Source organism: Callorhinus ursinus, unplaced genomic scaffold (assembly GCF_003265705.2).
Source record: "Callorhinus ursinus isolate GAN/ISIS: 27379988/994484 unplaced genomic scaffold, GSC_fseal_2.0 scaffold15, whole genome shotgun sequence".
Taxonomy (NCBI): domain Eukaryota; kingdom Metazoa; phylum Chordata; class Mammalia; order Carnivora; family Otariidae; genus Callorhinus; species Callorhinus ursinus.
This window is the reverse complement of record NW_027397077.1, coordinates 13708474-13728793: the sequence shown is the minus strand read 5'-3', so window position 1 is coordinate 13728793 and position 20320 is coordinate 13708474. Positions and strand designations below refer to the sequence as shown.

Below are 20320 nucleotides of genomic sequence, written 5' to 3'. Positions count from 1 at the left end.
AGTCCTGTGTTCTGGGATCTGATTTCAGACTGATAATTCTTTCTGAGCAATCTTATCTGTACCCACAGTCTCTGTTAAGACCCATATACTGATAACTGAAATTTATCTGCCTAGCCCAGATCTTTGCAAGTGCAGACCTTTATGTCCAGGGTTTTGTTGTTGTTTTTTACCACTTTACCACCTGGACATCTTAATGGCACCTGAAACTAAATGTATACAATGAATTCTTTGTTTCCTTGTTTTCTTCCCCAAACCCATGAATGGTACTACTTTTTACTTAGTCATCAAAAATCTAAATTGTCATAAATTTCTCCTTCTTAACGTGGCCCACATCAAGTTTTACCAAATTCAGTCAATTCAACACCATAAAATCTCTCTCATAATAACATTTGTTACCTGCTTTCCAGAAGTCTCTTCCCGGTCTTACTGTCTCCAGTGTTTGTCATAGCTGCTGTTGCTTTTTCCCAAACCGCATCTCCTCCTTATAGGGCATCTTCCAGATTTACCCTAGGATGATCTTCCTACGTTTTCATTCATGTGGCATCCTTCCATTTGGTTTTCTAGTACCTTCCATTTGCCTACAAGATTTTTAAACATCTTAGTGTATTAACTTCATACTTAATAATCTGGCCAGCACCTGCCCATCTACTTTCATTTCTGACTCTTCATCCTTCTCACTTTATGCTGAGCTCTTTGTAGTTCTTCAAGCACACCATGCTCTCACTTCATTGCTTGGCTCGTACTGTTTGTTTTTCTGCATCACCTTTACCTCTCTTATCCACTTGGCAAAGAACTTCTGTTCATCTTTCATATCTTTGTGCAGTGTCATCTCTTGGTAAAGCTGTCTTTGTTTTGTTTTGTTTTTAGAGGTTTATTTATTTTAGGGAGAGAGAGAGCATGTGTGGACACACAAGGTGGGGAAGGGGTACAGGGAGAGGGAATCTTCAAGCAGACTCCCTGCTGAGCTCGGACCCCCCCCCTACGTGGGGCTTAGTCTCAGGACCCCAAGATCATGACCTGAGCTGAAATCAAGAGTCGGATGATTAATCGACTGAGCCACCCGGGCTTACCTGTTGAAGCTGTCTTTGAATCCCCTGGTAGACATATAGTTTCTCCTTTGTAATTGCTGTGTGTGTTATACCACCTTCTCTATTTCCTAATTTTGGCATTGTAATCAGGTATGTATGCCTTTCTTTCTGTATGCTTTTAAAAAGACCAGGTCTTTTATGTTTACTTGCCTAGTGCTAAACATGGTGCCTGGCATATAGTTGAGATGTTAATGCACTGAGTGAAGGAAAAGATAGTCTATTGTTCAATCTAAAGAAATTATAAACTAGTCTTCACTAGAACATTTGTCTTTTTCTCACTTTGTTTCTGTTTTGTTTTTATGTAGGCCTTCAGTCATATTAGGAGTAACCAACCCTTTTTTTGCAAAAACACTCCAGCACTGGCCGCACATTATTCGAATAGGAGACCTTAAACCTGCAGGTAAAGTATAAACTCAGTGTTCTGTTTTTAGTATGTGAGTTGGCTGAGTAGGTTCATTTCTTCCCCTTTGTTTTCATCTCTTGATTACTTTTTTTTTTTTAAAGATTTTTTATTTATTCATGAGAGACAGAGAGAGAGAGAAGCAGAGGGAGAAGCAGGCTCCCCACTAAGCAGGGAGCCTGATGCGGGACTCGATCCCAGGACCCTGGGATCATGACCTGAGCCGAAGGCAGACGCTTAACTATCTGAGCCACCCAGGCGCCCTCTTGATTACTTTTTTAATTATGTTGTTGGTAACCTTTTTGGAGGCAATCTGAATAAGGGCCTTTGAAGAAGAGCCTAACTTCCCACTAAAATATACAGATTCTTGTATGTGTAACGCATCATGTCCTCCTATCAAAAAATGCACTTCTAGTGTTATAAACATGGAATGAATTATAAAACAATGAAACCTCATAAATTTGAGCAACTTTTTATATATGGATAAGCCCAATTAAACAGGGATTTCCAACACTGCTTGAATAAAACCTTGTAGAAGCTAGAATTATTCAATTTGGCACAAAATTCTCTGCTAGGTCTCAAAACAAGCATTATATATTTCCCATGGCAATGGTATTGATTAAGGAAGTGGTCAAAGGTTGTGCTTTCCTTGAGGAAAAGATAAATAGTATTTTGCTCATAATAACTATTTAATAAACGTATTTAAGTGAGTAAATTAATTCAGAGGTTGGAAGTTTTGTTAACTTAGATGACAATTTAATGGTATCTCTGACATTCCTCCCTGGACATTCCTGAATTTTCTACTGGAATAGTAAGACTTGAGATACTGAAAATATTTTTTTTTTTTAAAGATTTTGTTTATTTATTTGATAGAGAGAGACATGGCGAGAGAGGGAACACAGCAGGGGGAGTGGGAGAGGGAAAAGCAGGCTTCCGACAGAGCAGGGAGCCCGATGCAGGGCTTGATCCCAGGACCCTGGGATCATGACCCAAGCCGAAGGCAGACGCTTAATGGCTGAGCCACTCAGGCGCCCTGAGATACTGAAAATACTTTTAAATAACTTTATGATGTGTTACTTTTAAAGACTTCTTTTGGTATACACAGGAATATTTCAAATATTATTTAATAATTTATGAGATATCTTTTCTTGCATATACATAAATCTAGGTAGATATGTTAGATTCAAGCAATAACAATTTTATTTTTTTATTTTTTATTTTTTAATTTAATTAAATTAATTTATTTAAGGCAGAGAGAGAGAGAGCGCACAAGTGGGGTGAGGGGCAGGGGGAGAAGCAGACTGCCCGCTGAGCAGGGAGCCCAAAGTGGGGCTCAATCCCAGGACTCCGGGATCATGACCTGACCTGAAGGCAGATATTCAACCAACAGAGCCACCCAGGTGCCCCAAGCAATAACAATTTAAATGATATTATTTACGAACATTAGACTCAGCCTTATACCGAAATCCTTGGAAGCCTTAAGAAATTGAGGAAAGAGCAAGTAGCTTTACCTTGGCTGTCAGATCTATGTGTTCTTATGCAGAACAGCCTCTTTAAGCCTCAGATTCTTTTGTCTGCTGGGAGATTAAACAGTTCCTGACTCAATGGCATTCTGTAAATGTCATAGTCACCCGCCATTTCACTGGTGTCCTCTCTGATTTAATGATAATTTAGAACATAGCAATCACCAGAGTCTTAGCTATGAGATGATATGAAATAGTTTTAAAAATCTTAATTTAATATTGACATTTGTTTTCATGGTTTTGTCCTATTAATCTAGACTATTGGATTGATTGTAATATAGTTGACTACTGTTTATTATCTTTTTCCAATGAAAAAGGCTCTTGGTTGTGGCTTTAAGTAGAGGAACTTTTGCATAAAATCATTGGTAAAGTAGTGTGTTTATAAGAAACTGCCAGACTTTTTTCCAAAGTGGCCCACCAGTTTTACATTTAAAAAAAGCTTAAGTTTATTTATTTTTAAGTTTTTATTTAAATTCCAGTTAAGATGCAGTGTGATATTAGTTTCAGGTGTACAATATAGTGATTCAGCACTTGCATACATCACCTAGTGCTCAGCAGAAGTGCCCTCCTTCATCCCCATCAACCTATTTCACTCATACCCTGCCAACCTCCTTTCTGATAACCATCAGTTTGTTCTCTATAATTAAGAGTCTGTTTCTTGGTTTGCCTCTCCCTTCCCCCACCCCATGTTCATTTGTTTTGTTTCTTAAATTCCACATATGAGTGAAATCATATGGTATCTTTCTCTGACTGGCTTATTTCGCTTAATATAATATTCTCTACATCTAGCCTGCGGCTCGAACCCATACCCCAAGATCAAGAGTTGCACACTCTTCTGACTGAGCCAGCCAGGCACCCCTCATTTTACATTTTTTTTTAAAAGATTTTATTTATTTATTAGAGAGAGAGACATTGAGAGAGGGAACATAAGCAGGGGGAGTGGGAGAGGGAGAAGCAGGGAGCCCCCACTGCAGGGCTCGATCCCAGGACCCTGGGATCATGACCTGAGCTGAAGGTAGACGCTTAACGACTGAGCCACCCAGGCGCCCCTCATTTTATATTTTTACCAGTAGTCTATAAGAATTCCTATTTCTTCACATCTCTGCCAACAGCATTTGATCCTGTCTGTGTTTTTCATTATAGCCATTTAATGGGTTTGAAATTGTGGTTTTTATTTGCATTGCCTTAGTGAATAATAATATTGAGCATCTTTTCATCTACTTATAGTTGTTCATATATCTTCTTGGATGAAATGTTGATTGGAATCTTTTGCCAATTTTTAGTTGGGTTACTTGTCTTACTATTTAGTTGTAAGAGAACTTTATGTATTTTGGATACAAGTCTGTGTTTAAATATATGATTCACAAATATTTTCTCACAGTATTTGGTTTCTTTTTTGTTTTCTTAATGATATCTTTTCAAGTGCAAAAGCGTTTTTTTCTGCACAGTTTGATTGAGATATACTTGACAAACAGCACTGTGTAAGTTTAGGGTGTACAGCATAATGACTTATATATATTGTGAAATGATTGCCACAGTAAATTTAGTTAATATCTCTCACCTCATATGGATACCAAAAAAATAAAAGGAAAATAATGTTTCCTTATGATGATAACTTTTAGGATTTACTCTCTTAACAGTTTTCAAGTATATTATACAGCAGTGTTAACTATAGTCATCATGTTGTCATCATGTATCTGCATTACATCTCCAGTACTTAATTTTCCTTATAACTAGAAGTTTGTACCTTTTGACCACTTTCATCCATTTCCCCCAACCCTCACCCCTCTCTTCTGATACCTACAAAAATGTGTTTAATTTTGATAAAGTCTGGTTTATCAGTTTTTTTCTTTTATGGATTAGCCTTTTGATACTGTATCTAAGAACTCATTGCCCAACCCAGCGTCACAAAGATTTTCTCCTATGTTTTCTTCTAAAAGTTTTATTTATTATGTTGGCACCTACATTTAGGTCTATGAACCACTTTAGTTATTTTTTATGGGTTAAGGGTCCAAAATAATCTTTTTTTCATGTTGCTATTCAGTTGCGTTAGCACTATTTGTTGAAGATTATCTTTTTTTCTATTGAATTTCATTGGTACATCTGTGGAAAATCAACACTAATGCAATGTCTTGATTACTGTAGTTTTATAGTAAGTTTTGAAATCAGGAAATGTAAGTCTTCTAATATTGTTCTTCTTTTCCAAAATTGTTTTGGCTATTCTTGGTGTTTTGCATTTCCATGTAAATTTGAGAATCCCTTTGTTAATTTCTGCAGCCAGCTAGCTGGGATTTTGATAGGAATTATGTTAATATGCAGTAAATTTGGGGGGTTTTTTGGTGTCTCTGATCCAGGAACTTGAGATATCTTCTGTTGTTTAGGTCTGTAATTTTTCTCAGCAATGTTTTGTAGTTTTCTTTTTAAAGGTGTTTGTTTTTTATTTGAGAGAGAGTGAGAGAGCACAAGCAGGGGGAGCGGCAGGCAGAGGGAAAGGGAGAGGCAGGCTCCCCGCTGAGCAGGGAGCTTGATGGCGGGGCTCGATCCCAAAATCCTAGGATCATGACCTGAGCCAAAGGCAGACGCTTAACTGACTGAGCCATCCAGGCGCCCCTGTAGTTTTCAATATACAAGTCTAATTATGATGTTAGATATAGGTTTTCGTAGATGTCATTCATTAGATGGTGGAAGTGCCTTTCTATTTCTAGTTTGTTGAGGATTATCATGAATTGGTGTTGAATTTTGTTAAATGCTTTTCCTTTATGGAGATTGTCATGTGGTTTTTGTCCATTATCAATATGGCATATTAATTGCATTTTGGATGTTAAACCAACCTTATATTCCTTGGGTAAATCCCATTTGGTCATGGTGTATAATCCTTTTTATATGTTGCTAGATTTGATTTGCTATTATTTTTGTTGAACATTTTTGCATCTGTATCCATGAGGGATATCGGTCTGTAGTTTCTTTTCTTGTGATGTCTTGCTAGCTAATATTCTTGCTACTCTGAGAAGCCTCTTCAGGCAAGTGAAGTTACCATTTAAAAGTAAGGCCTAGGGGCACCTGGGTGGCTCAGTCGGTTAAGCGTCTGCCTTCGGCTCAGGTTGTGATCCCGGGGTCCTGGGATCGAGTCCCACATCCGGCTCCCTGCTCAGCGGGGAGCCTGCTTCTCCCTCTCCTCCCCACTTGTGCTCTCTCTCACTATTTCTGTCTCTCTCTCTCTCTCAAATAAATAAATAAAATCTAAAAAAAAATTAAAAAATAAATAAATAAAAGTAAGGCCTAGGACCAAGGGAGGGGAGGGGATAATTCTTGAATTGCTTTTTCAAAGTGGGGATGAGGACAGTTATGGAATATTAATTAGAACTTATTTTAAGCAGCCTACCTTACAGATGAGCTGCTGTGTTCTCTCTGATTATTTCCATCACCAGCTTATTTAGACCACTTCATCAGGTATCATTTTTTTCTGCAGGAAAGCAATGGTGGTATATGGAAACATTACACTTTATAGATTCTTAGTGGTCACTGAGGAGTGAATGCTAGAGGTTGTCAGTATCCTCAGTTTGGTTCTTGTTAGTTAATGGAGAAAATATGTTGTGAACAAAGGCACCAGGGGTAATTTGATAATTTGGGGCAAGACTTTAGTGTCTGACTGTTTCTGGGACTGGCAGGTCTTATGTGAGCACAATTCTTAATAGAAGTGCAAAATTTCATTAAGTTTAGTGTGTTTATGATACTTTTCCCCACTTATCTTAAAAGTTGTTTTTATTGTGGTAAAATATACATAACCTAAAATTTACCATTTTAACTAGTTTTAAGAATTTAATTCCCATAAAAATAATACAGTGGCATTAAGTATATTCATAGTGTACAACCATCACCACTATCCATTTCCAGAACTTCTTCATCATCCCAAACAGAAGGATTTGGATTTAGTTCACCCAGGGGGAGGTGGATGGGGAGATGGGGTAACTGGGTGATGGGCATTAAGGAGGGAACTTGATGTAATGAGCACTGAGTGTTACATACAACTGATGAATCACTAAATTCTACCACTGAACCTAATAATACTCTATATTAATTAAATTGAATTAAAAAAATTAAAAAAAAATAACACAGTGGCATTAAGTATATTCATAAGGTGCACCCATCATCACTCTCCAGTTCCAGAACTTCTTCGTAATCCCAAACAGAAGGATTTGAATTTAGTTCACCCAAATCCAAAACCCATTAAATAATAGCTCCCCAATTATTGCATCCCCCAGTCCCTGGTAACTTCTAATTTCTGTTTCTATAAAGTTGACTCTTCTACATATTTTGTATAAGTGGAATCATGTAATATTTGCCCTTTAGTGTCTGGCATATCTCACTGTTTTCAAGGTTCACTTATGTTGTATCATGCAGAAGAATTTCATTCCTTTAAAAAAAAAATTGTGGGACACCTGGGTGGCTCAGTCAGTTAAGGGACTGCCTTTGGCTCAGGTCATGATTCCAGGGTCGAGTCCTTGATGGCTCAGGTCATGATCCCAGGGTCCTGGGATCGAGTCCTGTGTTGGGCTCCCCGCTCAATGGAGAGTCTGCTGCTCCCTCTGCCTGCCATTCCTCCTGCTTGTGCTCTCCCTCTCTGGCAAATAAATAAAATCTTAAAAAAAAATTGCAGTAAAAAGCACATAACACGATGTTTACCATCTTAACCATTTTTTAAGTGTACAGCTCAGTGGCATTAAGTGCATTCCCATTGTTGCACTATAATCACCACCATTCACTCACAGTGCTCTTTTCGTCTTGCAAAATCTCTTGAACAATAACTTACTATCCACTTCTTTCTCCACTCACCCCACCCTAGCCCTTAGCAACTACCTGTCTACTTTCTGTCAGTATGAATTTGACTACTCAAGTATTTCATATAAGTGGAATTCTACTTGTCCTTTTGTGACTGGCTTATTTCGCTTAGTATAACGTCCTCAAGGTTCATTCATGTTGTAATGTGTCAGAATTTCCTTCCTTTTTAAGACTGAATAATATGCCATTGTATGCATGTACCACATTTTATTTACCCATTTATCTGTCAGTGGACACTTGGGTTGCTTCCACCTTTGAGCTATTGCAAATAATACTTCTACGAACATGGGTGTACAGATACCTCTTTGAGTCCCTGCTTTCACTTCTTTTGAGTATGTATCCACAAAAGTGGGATTGCTGAACCACATAGCCATTTGTGTTTAATTTTTTGAGAAACTGCCGTACTGTTTTTATTTTTCATTCCCATCAACAGTGCACAAGTGTATCAGTTTCTCCACATCCTTGCCTACACTTGTTATTTTTGGTGTTTTTTTGATGGTAGCCCTTCTAATGGTGTGAGATAGTATCTTGTGGTTTTGATTTGCATTTCCCTAACAATTAGTAACATTGAGCTTCTTTCATGTGTTTATTGGCAGTCTCAATAACTTCTTTGGAGAATTATCTTTCCAAGTCCTTTGCCTGTCTTTTAATCAGGTTGTTTTGTTATTGTTGAGATGTAAGAGTTCTTTATATATTCTAGAGACCAGTCCCTTATCAGATAAATGCTTTGTGATGAATATTTTCTCCCATTCCATGAGTTGTCTTGTCATTCTCTCATTGGTAGTGTCCTTTGATGCACAAAAGTTTTAAGTTTTGATGAAGTCCAATTTATCTGTATTTTCTTTTATCACCTCTACTTTTGGTTTCATATTCATGAAAATCCATTTATCTTTTTTTTTTTAAGATTTTATTTACTTATTTGACAGAGAGAGACACAGCGAGAGAGGGAACACAAGCAGGGGGAGTGGGAGAGGGAGAAGCAGGCTGAGCTGAAGGCAGATGCTTAACGACTGAGCCACCCAGGCGCCCCAATCCATTTATCTTTTAATTTATGAGTGTCGGGTATATATCTTGGGGCATTTTTCTGCCCATTGATCTCAAGGCCAGGACCACTGCATATGCTGCACAAGTTATGAAACACAACAGCCCTTCTTAGGATTCTGTCTTTGAAAATTCTCAGAGGGTCAGTTGAACTACAGAAAAAGTATCTTCTGCAGGACCAGCAGGGAAGGCACAGCAAACCTGAGATTCATAACTTTACCAGAAGTATACATTTAGTTTTAACCCTGTAGAGGGATCATTCCTCCTGATAAAAAGGATTATTTCTTCTGGATTATACCTAGTTTTAGTTCCAAATTCTGTTAAATGGAGAAATATAATATTAAGATGATGGTACTTAACAAATATTCCTCAAAGCGAAACTAATTCTATTAGCGTATATTGGATCAAATTATAAACTGATAATTTCTGACCAGAAATTGAGTTTGATTCACTAAAGGTAAAATTGATTCACTAAAGGTAAAATATTTGGCCTAAATGTGGAAGATTCTAGTGCCCATATACAGAGGTGCAGTAGCTATGACTATTAATTTAGTAATGTTAAACCCCTCTCTAATGTGCATTGTACATAACAGACATTGAATAAGTATCTTTTTTAAGATTTTATTTATTTGCGGGGGGAGAGAGCACAAGCAGGGGGAGCAGCAGAGGGAGAGTGAGAAGCAGGTGCCCCGCCAAGCAGGGAGCCCGTCATGGGGCTCGATCCCAGGACCCTGGGACCATGACCTGAGCCAAAGGCAGACGCTTAACCAACTGAGCCACCCAGGGACCCCTGAATAAGTATTTTTAATTAAAATAAATATCTGTAATGATGGGACTTGGGTTCATTGCAGACACCTGTTTTTTTTTTTTTCCAAAGCCATCTGACAAATATTCATTAAAAAAAATTTTTTTGTAATAGGCAGTGTATCTTCATGATTAATTTTCTTTATATCTATTACATACTATGGTGTAACAATGATGATGACTAGGGTTAGAGATCAGTATGCATCTTACACCTGATGAAATCCAGTGAATCAGAGGGGAATTGTGTGAGTGAAGATTGCTGCATGGGTTTATTTTTGTCTTTTCCCTTTTTAAAAAGATAGACATGGTTGCAACCTATCTTCATTATTACCCAGAACATATTGAATATAAAGAATATAGGAAACCTACTGCCGAACTCTTCTTCTCTCTGATACTTGGTTCTTTTTTGCACAGTGAATTTCAGAAAATAATATGTTAATAAACAGTATTGGTGGATAGAACAATTGCAAGTTCTTTGTGACTTGGAGCAGAAGGAAACAGAAAATAAGTACAGAAATAATTTTTTAACTCCTCTTTGCCTCCTCTTTTGGGTTTCCATAGCATCTTGTTCATAATTTTATCCCAGCACATATCCTGCATATTGTCATGTATTTCTATTTGTCTTACTAGGAACTAGTTGAACTAGTTGAGAACTAGGAACTACAGGAATTAGTTTTATTTTTTTACTTCCAGTATCTTGCATTTACTAATATTTACTGAATCGATGAAAATATTAGTTTGTGTGTACATGACAGTGACTTCTTAACAAGGGTCTGTTGTTTAAAGTTACTATTGGGGCAGTTGATAAAATTAGAGTATCATCTTTATTATTCTAAAGCTTTTCTGTAAGATTGAAATTATTTCAAAGTAGAGAATTTACAGAAATACCTGTTTTACCGTAGTACATGCTCTTAAAAAAAATTTTTTTTTTAAAGATTTTATTTATTTGACACAGAGAGAGAGACAGCTCAGCTAGAGAGGGAACACAAGTAAGGGAGTGAGAGAAGGAGAAGCAGGCTTCCTGCGGAGCAGGGAGCCCGATGTGGGGCTCGATCCCAGGACCCTGGGATCATGACCTGCGCCGAAGGCAGACGCTTAACGACTGAGCCACCCAGGCACCCCTAAAATTTTTTAACAATTTAAGATTACAAGTGAAAATGCTCTGTGTTCCTACAATTCCACCCCCAGAGATAACTGTAGTTAGCAGTTAGATGTATATAACAATTTAATGAAAAATGTGTTTTCAATTTAGAGCCTTGAATTGATAATCTCTAGATTGTCTTTCAGTTCTTAGGTCCTCTTACACTTAGAGGTAGGATGGAGAAAGGAAAAGAAAAAGTCTGTTTAGTGTGCTTATGACACTTTTAAGTGCTTATCTTGAGGCGTTTTTCTGCTGATTAGAGGGTCGTTTAGATTGTAGCTTCTTTTGACTCCAAGACCAGAACCACAGCATATGCTGTGCAAATTGTTCGCAGCTGACCTGCTCAGGAGGCCTGTCCATCTATGGCTCAGGTCTGTGGTTGTGACACACACTGTCACCACCTGGTGGCAGTGTAAGTTTCTATATTGCAGAAACAGAATTTTGGGAGGTGTCAGGAAAAAACTTTTGAATACTGTTAAGAGTTGCTTGCAATTCCATTTACTCTTCAAGGGTATTTTATTAATATTTGGCACATAGGTTTTCAATTGCATGTATTTGGCACAAAGATTTTAAATTACAAGTTAAGTGACAAAGGGAAAAGTTTTAAGTAATGATAGATATTAATGAAAGATCAAATACCCATTTTATATAATTTACACATTTTTTTCTGTAATGCTATAATCCAGCATTTATCCAGTTTTAAAATACCAGGAATAAACTCTTGAATATTATTTGATGTTAAGAAAAATACTTCAGTGGCGCCTGGGTTGCTCAGTCGGTTAAGTGTCCGACTCTTTATTTCAGCTGAGGTCATGAAATCAAGCCCTGCATTGGGCTTCTGTGTTGGGCGTGAAGCCTGCTTGAGATTCCTTCTCTCCCTCTGCCCCTTCCCCCGTGCACACTTGCTCTCTCTCTCTCTCTCTCTAATAAATAAGTAAATTTTTTTTTTTTTAGATTTTATTTATTTATTTGACAGAGACACAGCGAGAGAGGGAACACAAGCAGGGGGAGTGGGAGAGGTCTCGAGAAGCAGGCTTCCTGTGGAGCAGGGAGCCTGATGTGGGGCTCGATCCCAGGACCCCGGGATCATGACCTGAGCCCAAGGCAGACGCTCAACGACTGAGCCACCCAAGCGCCCCAAGAAGTAAACTTTTTTTAAAAAGAATACTTTAGCTACAAGATCCCTGACTAAGTAATAAACAGTCAGTGGATTATTAATCTTAGAAAATTCCAGTTTTGTAATATGTAAAACTCGAATAATAATGAGTCCTTATGATATTTCCTTTAGGTGAAATTCCTAAGCAAGTTAAAGTGAAAAAATTGAAGAACCTAAAGACCCTGGATTCTAAACCTGGTATTGATTTTTATTATTATATTTTATTATTTTTATTAACTTTTAAATATATATTTATGTGGGTACTTGGGTCTTATTATTTACCGTATTTCTTTACTTCTTAGGAGTTTATACTTCTTATAAGCCATATCTAAGTAGAGATGAAGAGATCATAAAACAATTACAGAAGGTAATTCCTTGTTCATATTATTAATTTAAATTTCCTTGTGCAGGTAAGCAATATCCAGTTAGGGAGTATGTGCCTTATGTATGATAATGTGAAATGAGGTCTTTCTTTTGAACCAAAGCTTCACAAAAATCAGAAGCCTAAGCAGCAACAATTATGGGCTTGAAATGTGGAGCTGCAGCTACCCACTAGTGCCAGTCTTTCTAGAAACTTGAGAGTTATAGTGAAAAAGTAATGGACTTTTCCATGAGGTAGTTTAGCAGCCAACAGGGGATGGTTAGCATTTTTTGGAAAATGTAAATAATACTCATACAGCAAGTGTGAAATAAAGACAGTTCAATGTAAACTGATACTTTTAAGTGTGGAATGAACATGTGATGTTTTGCGCTAAGGGTTTTTTTCACAGGATATGGCACAATGAACTTCAGGTTAAATTCAAGGTGAAGTTCTAGGGGTTTGAATTTCAGTCAAGTAAAAGTGTGTATTTACATATCAGTTGAACTACTATAATTATGCTTTGTTTTATATTCTTTCTTACACTAGAATGTAGGTTTTCATTGCTTTTTCTTTTAAGGGTGTACAACAGAAACGTCCTTCTGAGGCTCAAAGTGTTATTCTCCGACGCTATTTTTTGGAACTGACACAAAGCTTCATCATTCCATTAGTAAGTTAACATAGGTATTTGTTTAATGATTTGTTGAAGGATTATGAATGTTTTCCCCATTCACAAAAACCTTAGTTTATGTGTTTTGCCTGCTCATGTGTTTGGTGATTAAAAATAGAGCCCTTTGCAGGAGACCTGGACTCTGTTCTAATATTAACTGTGTAACTTTGGCAAGTCACTTCCTCTCTGACTCACATTTTCTTTATCTGTAAAATGTGGCTAATTCTACTTTTCTTAAATATCTTTCAGGGTTGCTGTGAATCTTAAATGAGATAATTGTGAAATATTACATAATTATTGCATTTTACACCTTAAAACAAAGTTAACCTGGAACTTCTTTCTGATATTATTTCCTTTTTTGTTTTCAAAGCTACTTTTTTTAAAGATTTTATTTATTTATTTATTTATTTATTTGAGAGAGCGAGAACAAGCACGAGCAGGGGGAGGGAGAGTCTCAAGCAGACTCTGTGCTGAGCACGGAGCCTGATGTGGGGCTCCATCTCACAACCTTAAGATCATGACCTGAGCTAAAATCAAGAGTTGGACACTTAACCGAAACCGACTGAGCCACCCAGGTGGCCCTCTGATACTATTTTCTTGAGCACAGTTTGATATGATATCCATGAGACCAGTAACTCCATGATGACAGGGGCCTTATCTGTCTTGTTCATTATCTTTTCTTCAGTTTGGCATCTGGTAGCACTCAATATTTATGGAATAAGTGACTAGATGATAGGGTTATTCTATGAAATTCAGTAGAATAGCATATTAAAATACTAAAAGATGCCTTACAGTATCAGACAGTACATAATATGGTCCTAGTCTGGAGACTGCATCCAAGAGAGATTCCATGTAATTATTAATGTAATCTATCTATGAATATCATATGGGAGCAACCTGGAGATCTTTGCTGTTACATTTTGAGGCAGAATACTCTTTCTTGGTCTATGGATGTTAATTAATTTTGTTCCATTTAAATCTCTTTGATTTGAAATGAACTTTACTGTACTGCTTAAGGGCATGGACTGAAGTCAAGTAGACCTGAATTCAGGTACAGGCTATGTGACCTTGGGCGGCTTACTTAGCTTTTCAAAGCCTCTTTTCCAGTAATAATGGCCACACGGGATGGTTGCAAGGATTAAAAAAGATCATGCATATAAAATGTTGAGTACATTTTCTGGCACATACTCACCCAGTAGGGTTAATGATTATCAATAAAAATATGCAGTCCCTTGAATTATTTAAGATTTAGTTAAATTCTTATTGAAAATCTGACTTCTCAATTCAATCTAAATTTTGCTCTGTCCATTATGGGAAGTGATGCATTGCTGCTGAAAGCATATGCATTGAAAGAGCATATGATGAAAAACTTATAAACCCATTTCTTTTAAGGGGGGTCTGTTTATGTGTTTTTGAAGACCCTCTAGGTAAGAATGCCTAACTTTGGGGCACCTGGGTGGCTCAGTTGGTTAAGCATCTGACTCTTGGTTTTGGCTCAGGTCATGGTCTCAGGGTCATGGAATTGGGCCCCACATCTGTGCTCAATGAAGAGTCTGCTTGGGATTCTCTCTCTCCTTCTTCTTCTCCCCTTCCCCTCCCTTGCACGCTCTCTCTCTCTCTCTCAAATGAACAAATAAATAAAATCTTAAAAAAAAAGAATGCCTAACTTTGATTGATTTTTTTTTTTTTTTTTTTTTTGGTTTCAGGAAAGATATGTGGCAAGCTTGATGCCTTTGCAGAAAAGTATCTCTCCATGGAAGGTATAACTTTATTCAGTTAAATTCTTATTTGAGTTCTCTAACTGTAATTAACTCCTGGGAGTATAGCCATTTCTTATTTTTAAATCAGTATGTCCTAATTTCTAGAGTCCACCCCAATTAAGACAGTTCCTTCCAGAAGAATTTATGAAGACACTTGAGAAAACAGGACCTCAGCTGACCTCTAGAATAAAAGGCGATTGGATTGGACTTTACCGGTTGGTCTTTTTTTTCCCTTCTTTTTCACCCACCTGTAGAGCTTTATTTAAAAACAAAATAGGGCGTCTGGGTGGCTCAGTCGTTAAGCGTCTGCCTTTGGCTCAGGTCATGATCCCAGGGTCCTAGGATTGAGCCCCGCATTGGGCTCCCTGCTCGGCGGGAAGCCTGCTTCTCCTTCTTACTCCCCCTGCTTGTGTTCCTGCTCTTGCTATCTCTCTCTCTCTCTGTCAAATAAATAAATAAAATCTTAAAAAAAAAACCTGGACTTAAACTTACCTTTTTTTTTTTAATTCAAATAAATAAATAAAAATTCCATTGTTTCACATGGTTCTCCAAGCTATTGGTAGGAAAGGTATTGAGAGGAAGTAAGTCATAATCAAACTTTGCTTTTTTAAAATTTATTTTTATAGGCATTTTCTAAAATCTCCAAATTTTGATGGTTGGTTCAAGACCCGGCGGAAGGAAATGACCCAGAAATTGGAGGCACTCCATTTAGAAGCTCTTTGCGAAGAGGTTAGAAAACAGTGTGTTTATGTGATGATTAACAACTATTGAAAATAAAGATAACATTATCCTTAGAGGCTGGGAGATTATACCCATATCCACTACTTTGTAAATAAGTAATACCTCACTTTTCTAGATCATGTGCTGTGTGTCAAGGACTGTGTAGGTGCTTTAGATGGATAATGTCTTTTAATCCTTACAACAATTCATTGAAGTAGGTGTGTTATAATCTGCACTATGAGACCCCTAAGGATTATAAGTTAAGTGACTTGCTTCAGATTGCATCACTGCTAAGTAATGAGGCCAGCAGTGAGCTAGAGTCCTGCTTACACTGACCCACAGGAGCTGTGTACATCTCTTCCCAACTTTGCATTCAGTGATCTCAGGTTGGTAGCTTGAAATTGGCTACAGTGGGAGTATTATACCACATTGGCAAATGCTACAAACCAGAGACTTTTCCTGGAGAACTGGTGGTTAAATATTTACTAGCATTCCCCTGGATAGAATCAAGATTCAAATGTTTCCAGTTACTATTAACAATTTTTTTCCTGTATTTTGACTGTTTTTAATCTATAGTGTGTGACCAGACTATTTTAAATTGAGCTCCTTGTGAAAATATAAAGAATAGTCTCATCTTTATTTAGCTTGAGATGGGCTAGCCTTGAAGTGAACTTTCTAATCCTAAACTTCCAGTGACTATGGTTGTGAGAGAAGGAATACAATGAAGGCAAACCACGAATAAGCCGAGGAAGAGCTTGTTTGTAGATGTCAAAGTTTACAGCCAGTAATAGATTCATGTTCACGGTTGTCTTAATTTGTTAATGTTCCTTATAAATTAAGGTACTTACTACTTAGTAGGGATGGGGGTTAGTATTATACTTAAGAGTTGTAATTTTTTCATTGATCTAAAAGGGCTGTCTCAGAAAGGAGTTCCTTACATTTTGTTTTATTTCCCAACTATTAGTTGTTCTAGCTAATGTCAGAAATTATCTAATTAATGTTAGAATGTCATGTGGAGAATTATTCCTGTACTGTAATGCTGTACCTGAGTTATATACTCTGTTTTCTTTTTCCTTCCTATCCTTCCTGCTCAGTAGCCTTGCCTGTTAAAATAGAGCAGTTTGAAACATATTTTGAGTATTTACTGATTTGGGATTTGTTTATTCTTGTAGGATTTACTTCTCTGGACCCAGAAACACACAGAAGTAGAAACAGTAGACCTTGTATTGAAGCTAAAAAATAAGCTGGTATGTAGCCAAAACAGCAAAGATCCATGAAGATATTTTCCTCATGTTTGAGGTGACCGTTCATGATGTGTCACAGAAGTAGCTTTTTAAATGAGAGCACTTAAGATTGGTCAATTGATGGTAGATCTGACTGAAAATAGTCACTCAAGCAGATCACAATGATGCCATATTATTTTAAAAGTATTTACAGGGAGTCTAATGAGCTCTACAAAAAACCCTGTAACTTATATTTAATACCACATGGTATCTATAGGTATTATCTATTAATTTACGTAGAAGTCTTTTATGAACTCAGCAATATATTGTTTAAATGGCATGTTGTTTGCTTTTTTACAGTTCCTCTAAATTCTAGTGTAAGTTTGAATTTTCCAAATCATTAGAGCATTAAAATTGTTCATTTAGAGAATATAATGTGTTAATACAGACTCAGGGTAATTTAAATGCTTCCAAATGTTCCTTCTGTAGTTGCAGGCTGATCGAGAGCATTTACCTGTGAAACCTGACACTATGGAAAAGTTACGGACACACATAGATGCAATTATCTTAGCATTGCCAGAGGACCTACAAGGCATACTGCTCAAAACGGGCATGACATGACATTTGCTAGGATTTTCCAGCCAGAAAGGATTGTGCACCGTGAAGCATACTGACATTTCAGCCCAACGCACAAAGGAGATGTCTCAGCGTGGAAAATAGCCGTGAATGCTAGCTACAGGATGGAAAGACTATACTGACTAAACAGACCTTTTTAGTGCATTATTTTTAAAAATGGCTATCTGTGGTGGTTCCACTTTAATACTGAAACACCGAAAGGCATTTCTATATTTTTAATCATGTTCTAAAGTGCTCTTACGGGAGACCTGTGGGGCCATCAGTGTAAGTGATTCCAAACTGCAATGCTGGCATTGCAGATATTTTTTTAAATTGGTGCTGCTCTGCCCAATCATGTTAAAACTCAGGGGGATATAAAAATAACATTCACACTGGCTAGCTTCTTAAGAAGAAGAAGACTGATCTGTCCGATGGTAGTTAGAAGTAATTGATGCTTTTGTAGTGCCTTCTGTTGTCCTATATGTTTCAAAAAGCTCAGCTGCTAGTCTTGAAGCTTTTTCTTAACTTGATTATGATACGCAATTTTATAAGGCATTCTTCTGAGTAATCACTGCTTAAAGATACCTTTCTTGCCTCCCATGATGTTTATTAGTAGTGCCCTGGTGTGGTTTTTTTTTTTTGTTTTTTTTTTTTTTTTAGTTGTCATGTAGGTTTCATTTCATTATATTCTATATCATTTCAAGTTTAATCTTACCTGTTTCTCCAAAGGCAAGAAAGAATCTAATATTAATTATGGAAGAGTTTATTTCTTCTTACCATTTACTAGTTGAACCTGTTTAAGTTAATTAGCTTGGATGTTTTTTAGAGACATTCTAATTGTAAACCTCATAATCAGCTATTTTTTAAACTGAACTATTCTCATTTCAAAGGCATTCATAAACGTTTTATGTTATAGTCATGTAAGTGATTATAAGATTAGTTTTCAGCATTATTTGTTTGGTAGGGTCTTTTCCCCCCAAATTAATATTTCTCAGAACATTTTCCCTACTGTTGTTAGACATGGGGACTTTTGCCTAAATCACTGTTATAGATAGGTTTTTGTTGTTGTCATTGTTTTGTTTTTTCTGTTTTGTTTGAACAATACTACCTTGCCAAAAATAGAAGATTGTGGTTTGGTAGAATAAGGTTGCTTGGTTTGTGTTTGAATAGGAGTGTCCTCCAGAAGCCACTATTTAAAATAGCCACACATGACATAGCACATATGTAAACAGATGTGTCTTGAATTACCCTCTCAGCAACCAAATTTAGTTGTATGTGTTTGTAAAAGAAATGGCTTCAGAAGCTGTCTCTTGTTTTCTGTTAATGCAATTCTTAAGGGCACTCCTGACCCAGAAAGCCTCTTTGTGTTTGTAACTGTGGTCTTATACCTAAATGTGCCCTTTTCTCATGGATATAGTCTCTTGAAGCATACCTCAAAGTCATAGAGAGAATATGGCATTTGAAAGAAATCATTTGCCTTGGATCATATGAGTTATTTTGTGAAACAACATTGTCCTTATGGAAAAGGGGCAACTACTTTTATACGCTAAAGTATTTCATATCTTTCTGGGAAACCTTATTTAGGTATAAATGGTCATCTTATTATTTTTCAAAAAGGGGTATTTTAATAATCTTACAATTTATATGCAGTTTGTGACCAGAATTTGAAAGTTGTTAGTGTCATATCAAGGATCTTTTAAAAATTATACCACTACAGGAGGTATCATTTCAAGTTTATTTTGCACAGCTAAAGAGTAACAAAGGATGCCAAGTAGCATAATAACAGTATCTTCCTATTTACTGTATTTAACTAAAACCTAACACATGTTGAAAACCATATCATACTTAACTGGTTTACCTATTAATTTCAAATTATGTACGTGTAAAATTAACTTAAAATTGCATTGGGAATTTGAGAAAGACGTAACAATTTTTTGTGTGATTTTCAGTGTTGTCCTTTTTTTTTTTTTGAGGGGACATTAAGACCTAAAACCTGCCGTTTAATGTTTATCTCCACCAGCATCAGAGGGAATCACTGCTTTCAGGGTGTTATGTAATGCCTAGTGCCTTCTGTTTTCGTGAAAAAGAAGTTTTGTGAAGGCATTTATGGTCATTACTGAAAAATGAATTAAAGGCCTTGGATTTTAAAGCACTTGGATGTCTTGTGTTATTTCTCAGTAAGGTTGGAATGCTTGAGAAAATGCATAATAAATGAAACTTGTGCATTATGAGATTCCTTTTACTTCCCAACTTATTTTTTAAAAATTCAAATGAAAACCTTCTGTTTACTATGAACAAGTGAACAGCAGTCTGGTGTAATAACAGATCAATGAAGTGATTTCACTTCACATCTGAAATGTTCTGATGAAAAAATTTTAGCTTAATAATGTAGGTAGCTCTTGTTGGATTCCCCATTATTTACTACTTTTTTAACCTTTTTTAAAATATCAAATTACTTTTATTTCATCTCCCTTTTTTAAAGCATGTGATACTATCCTTTGGATTTTAATTTATTTGTTGATAATAAAATATATTGGCTGTTACTACTTTTTGAAATTACTGGGCAATATCCTTAAAAGTGTACTATAAGATATTTCAGTACATTTAAAAGAGATCCTATTAAAATCTGTCCTTTTGTTTTCATTTGCTCAAAACTTAGTTCATTTATTTTTATTTTTTCAGGACAAAACAATAAGTAGTTTCTATTATGTTGTTACAATACAGTTCAATATGCTATGCAGTAATTACATATATGACTTCATCCTTACAATATTACTATTAAAAGGCATGCACTTTTTAAAAATTTTATCTTATTTTTTTTTTTTTTTTGAGAGAGCACACATAAGAGCGGGGGTAGGAGTGCAAAGGGAGAGGGGGAGAGAGCCTGATGTGGGGCTCAATGTCACAACCCTGAGATCATGACCTGAGCTGAAATCAAGAGTTGGATGCTTAACCAATTGAGCCACCCAGGCACCCCAGGCA

The 20320-nt window shown here is 36.6% G+C and overlaps 1 protein-coding gene across 3 annotated transcripts in view; it reads left to right on the top strand.

Moving 5' to 3' along the window:
* Positions 1-19490, top strand: part of DENND6A (DENN domain containing 6A) — a 55555-nt gene extending 36065 nt beyond the window's left edge. For all 3 annotated transcript variants that reach the window (XM_025885142.2, XM_025885141.2, XM_073901410.1), the window contains 9 exons: positions 1394-1488; positions 12125-12190; positions 12295-12359; positions 12931-13020; positions 14727-14780; positions 14886-14995; positions 15407-15509; positions 16673-16747; positions 17213-19490. In XM_025885142.2, coding sequence (XP_025740927.1) covers positions 1394-1488; positions 12125-12190; positions 12295-12359; positions 12931-13020; positions 14727-14780; positions 14886-14995; positions 15407-15509; positions 16673-16747; positions 17213-17344 — 790 coding nt within the window. In that variant the 3' untranslated portion in view covers positions 17345-19490. The remainder of the gene's footprint in view (positions 1-1393; positions 1489-12124; positions 12191-12294; positions 12360-12930; positions 13021-14726; positions 14781-14885; positions 14996-15406; positions 15510-16672; positions 16748-17212) is intronic.
* The last annotated feature ends 830 nt before the right edge of the window (positions 19491-20320 follow it).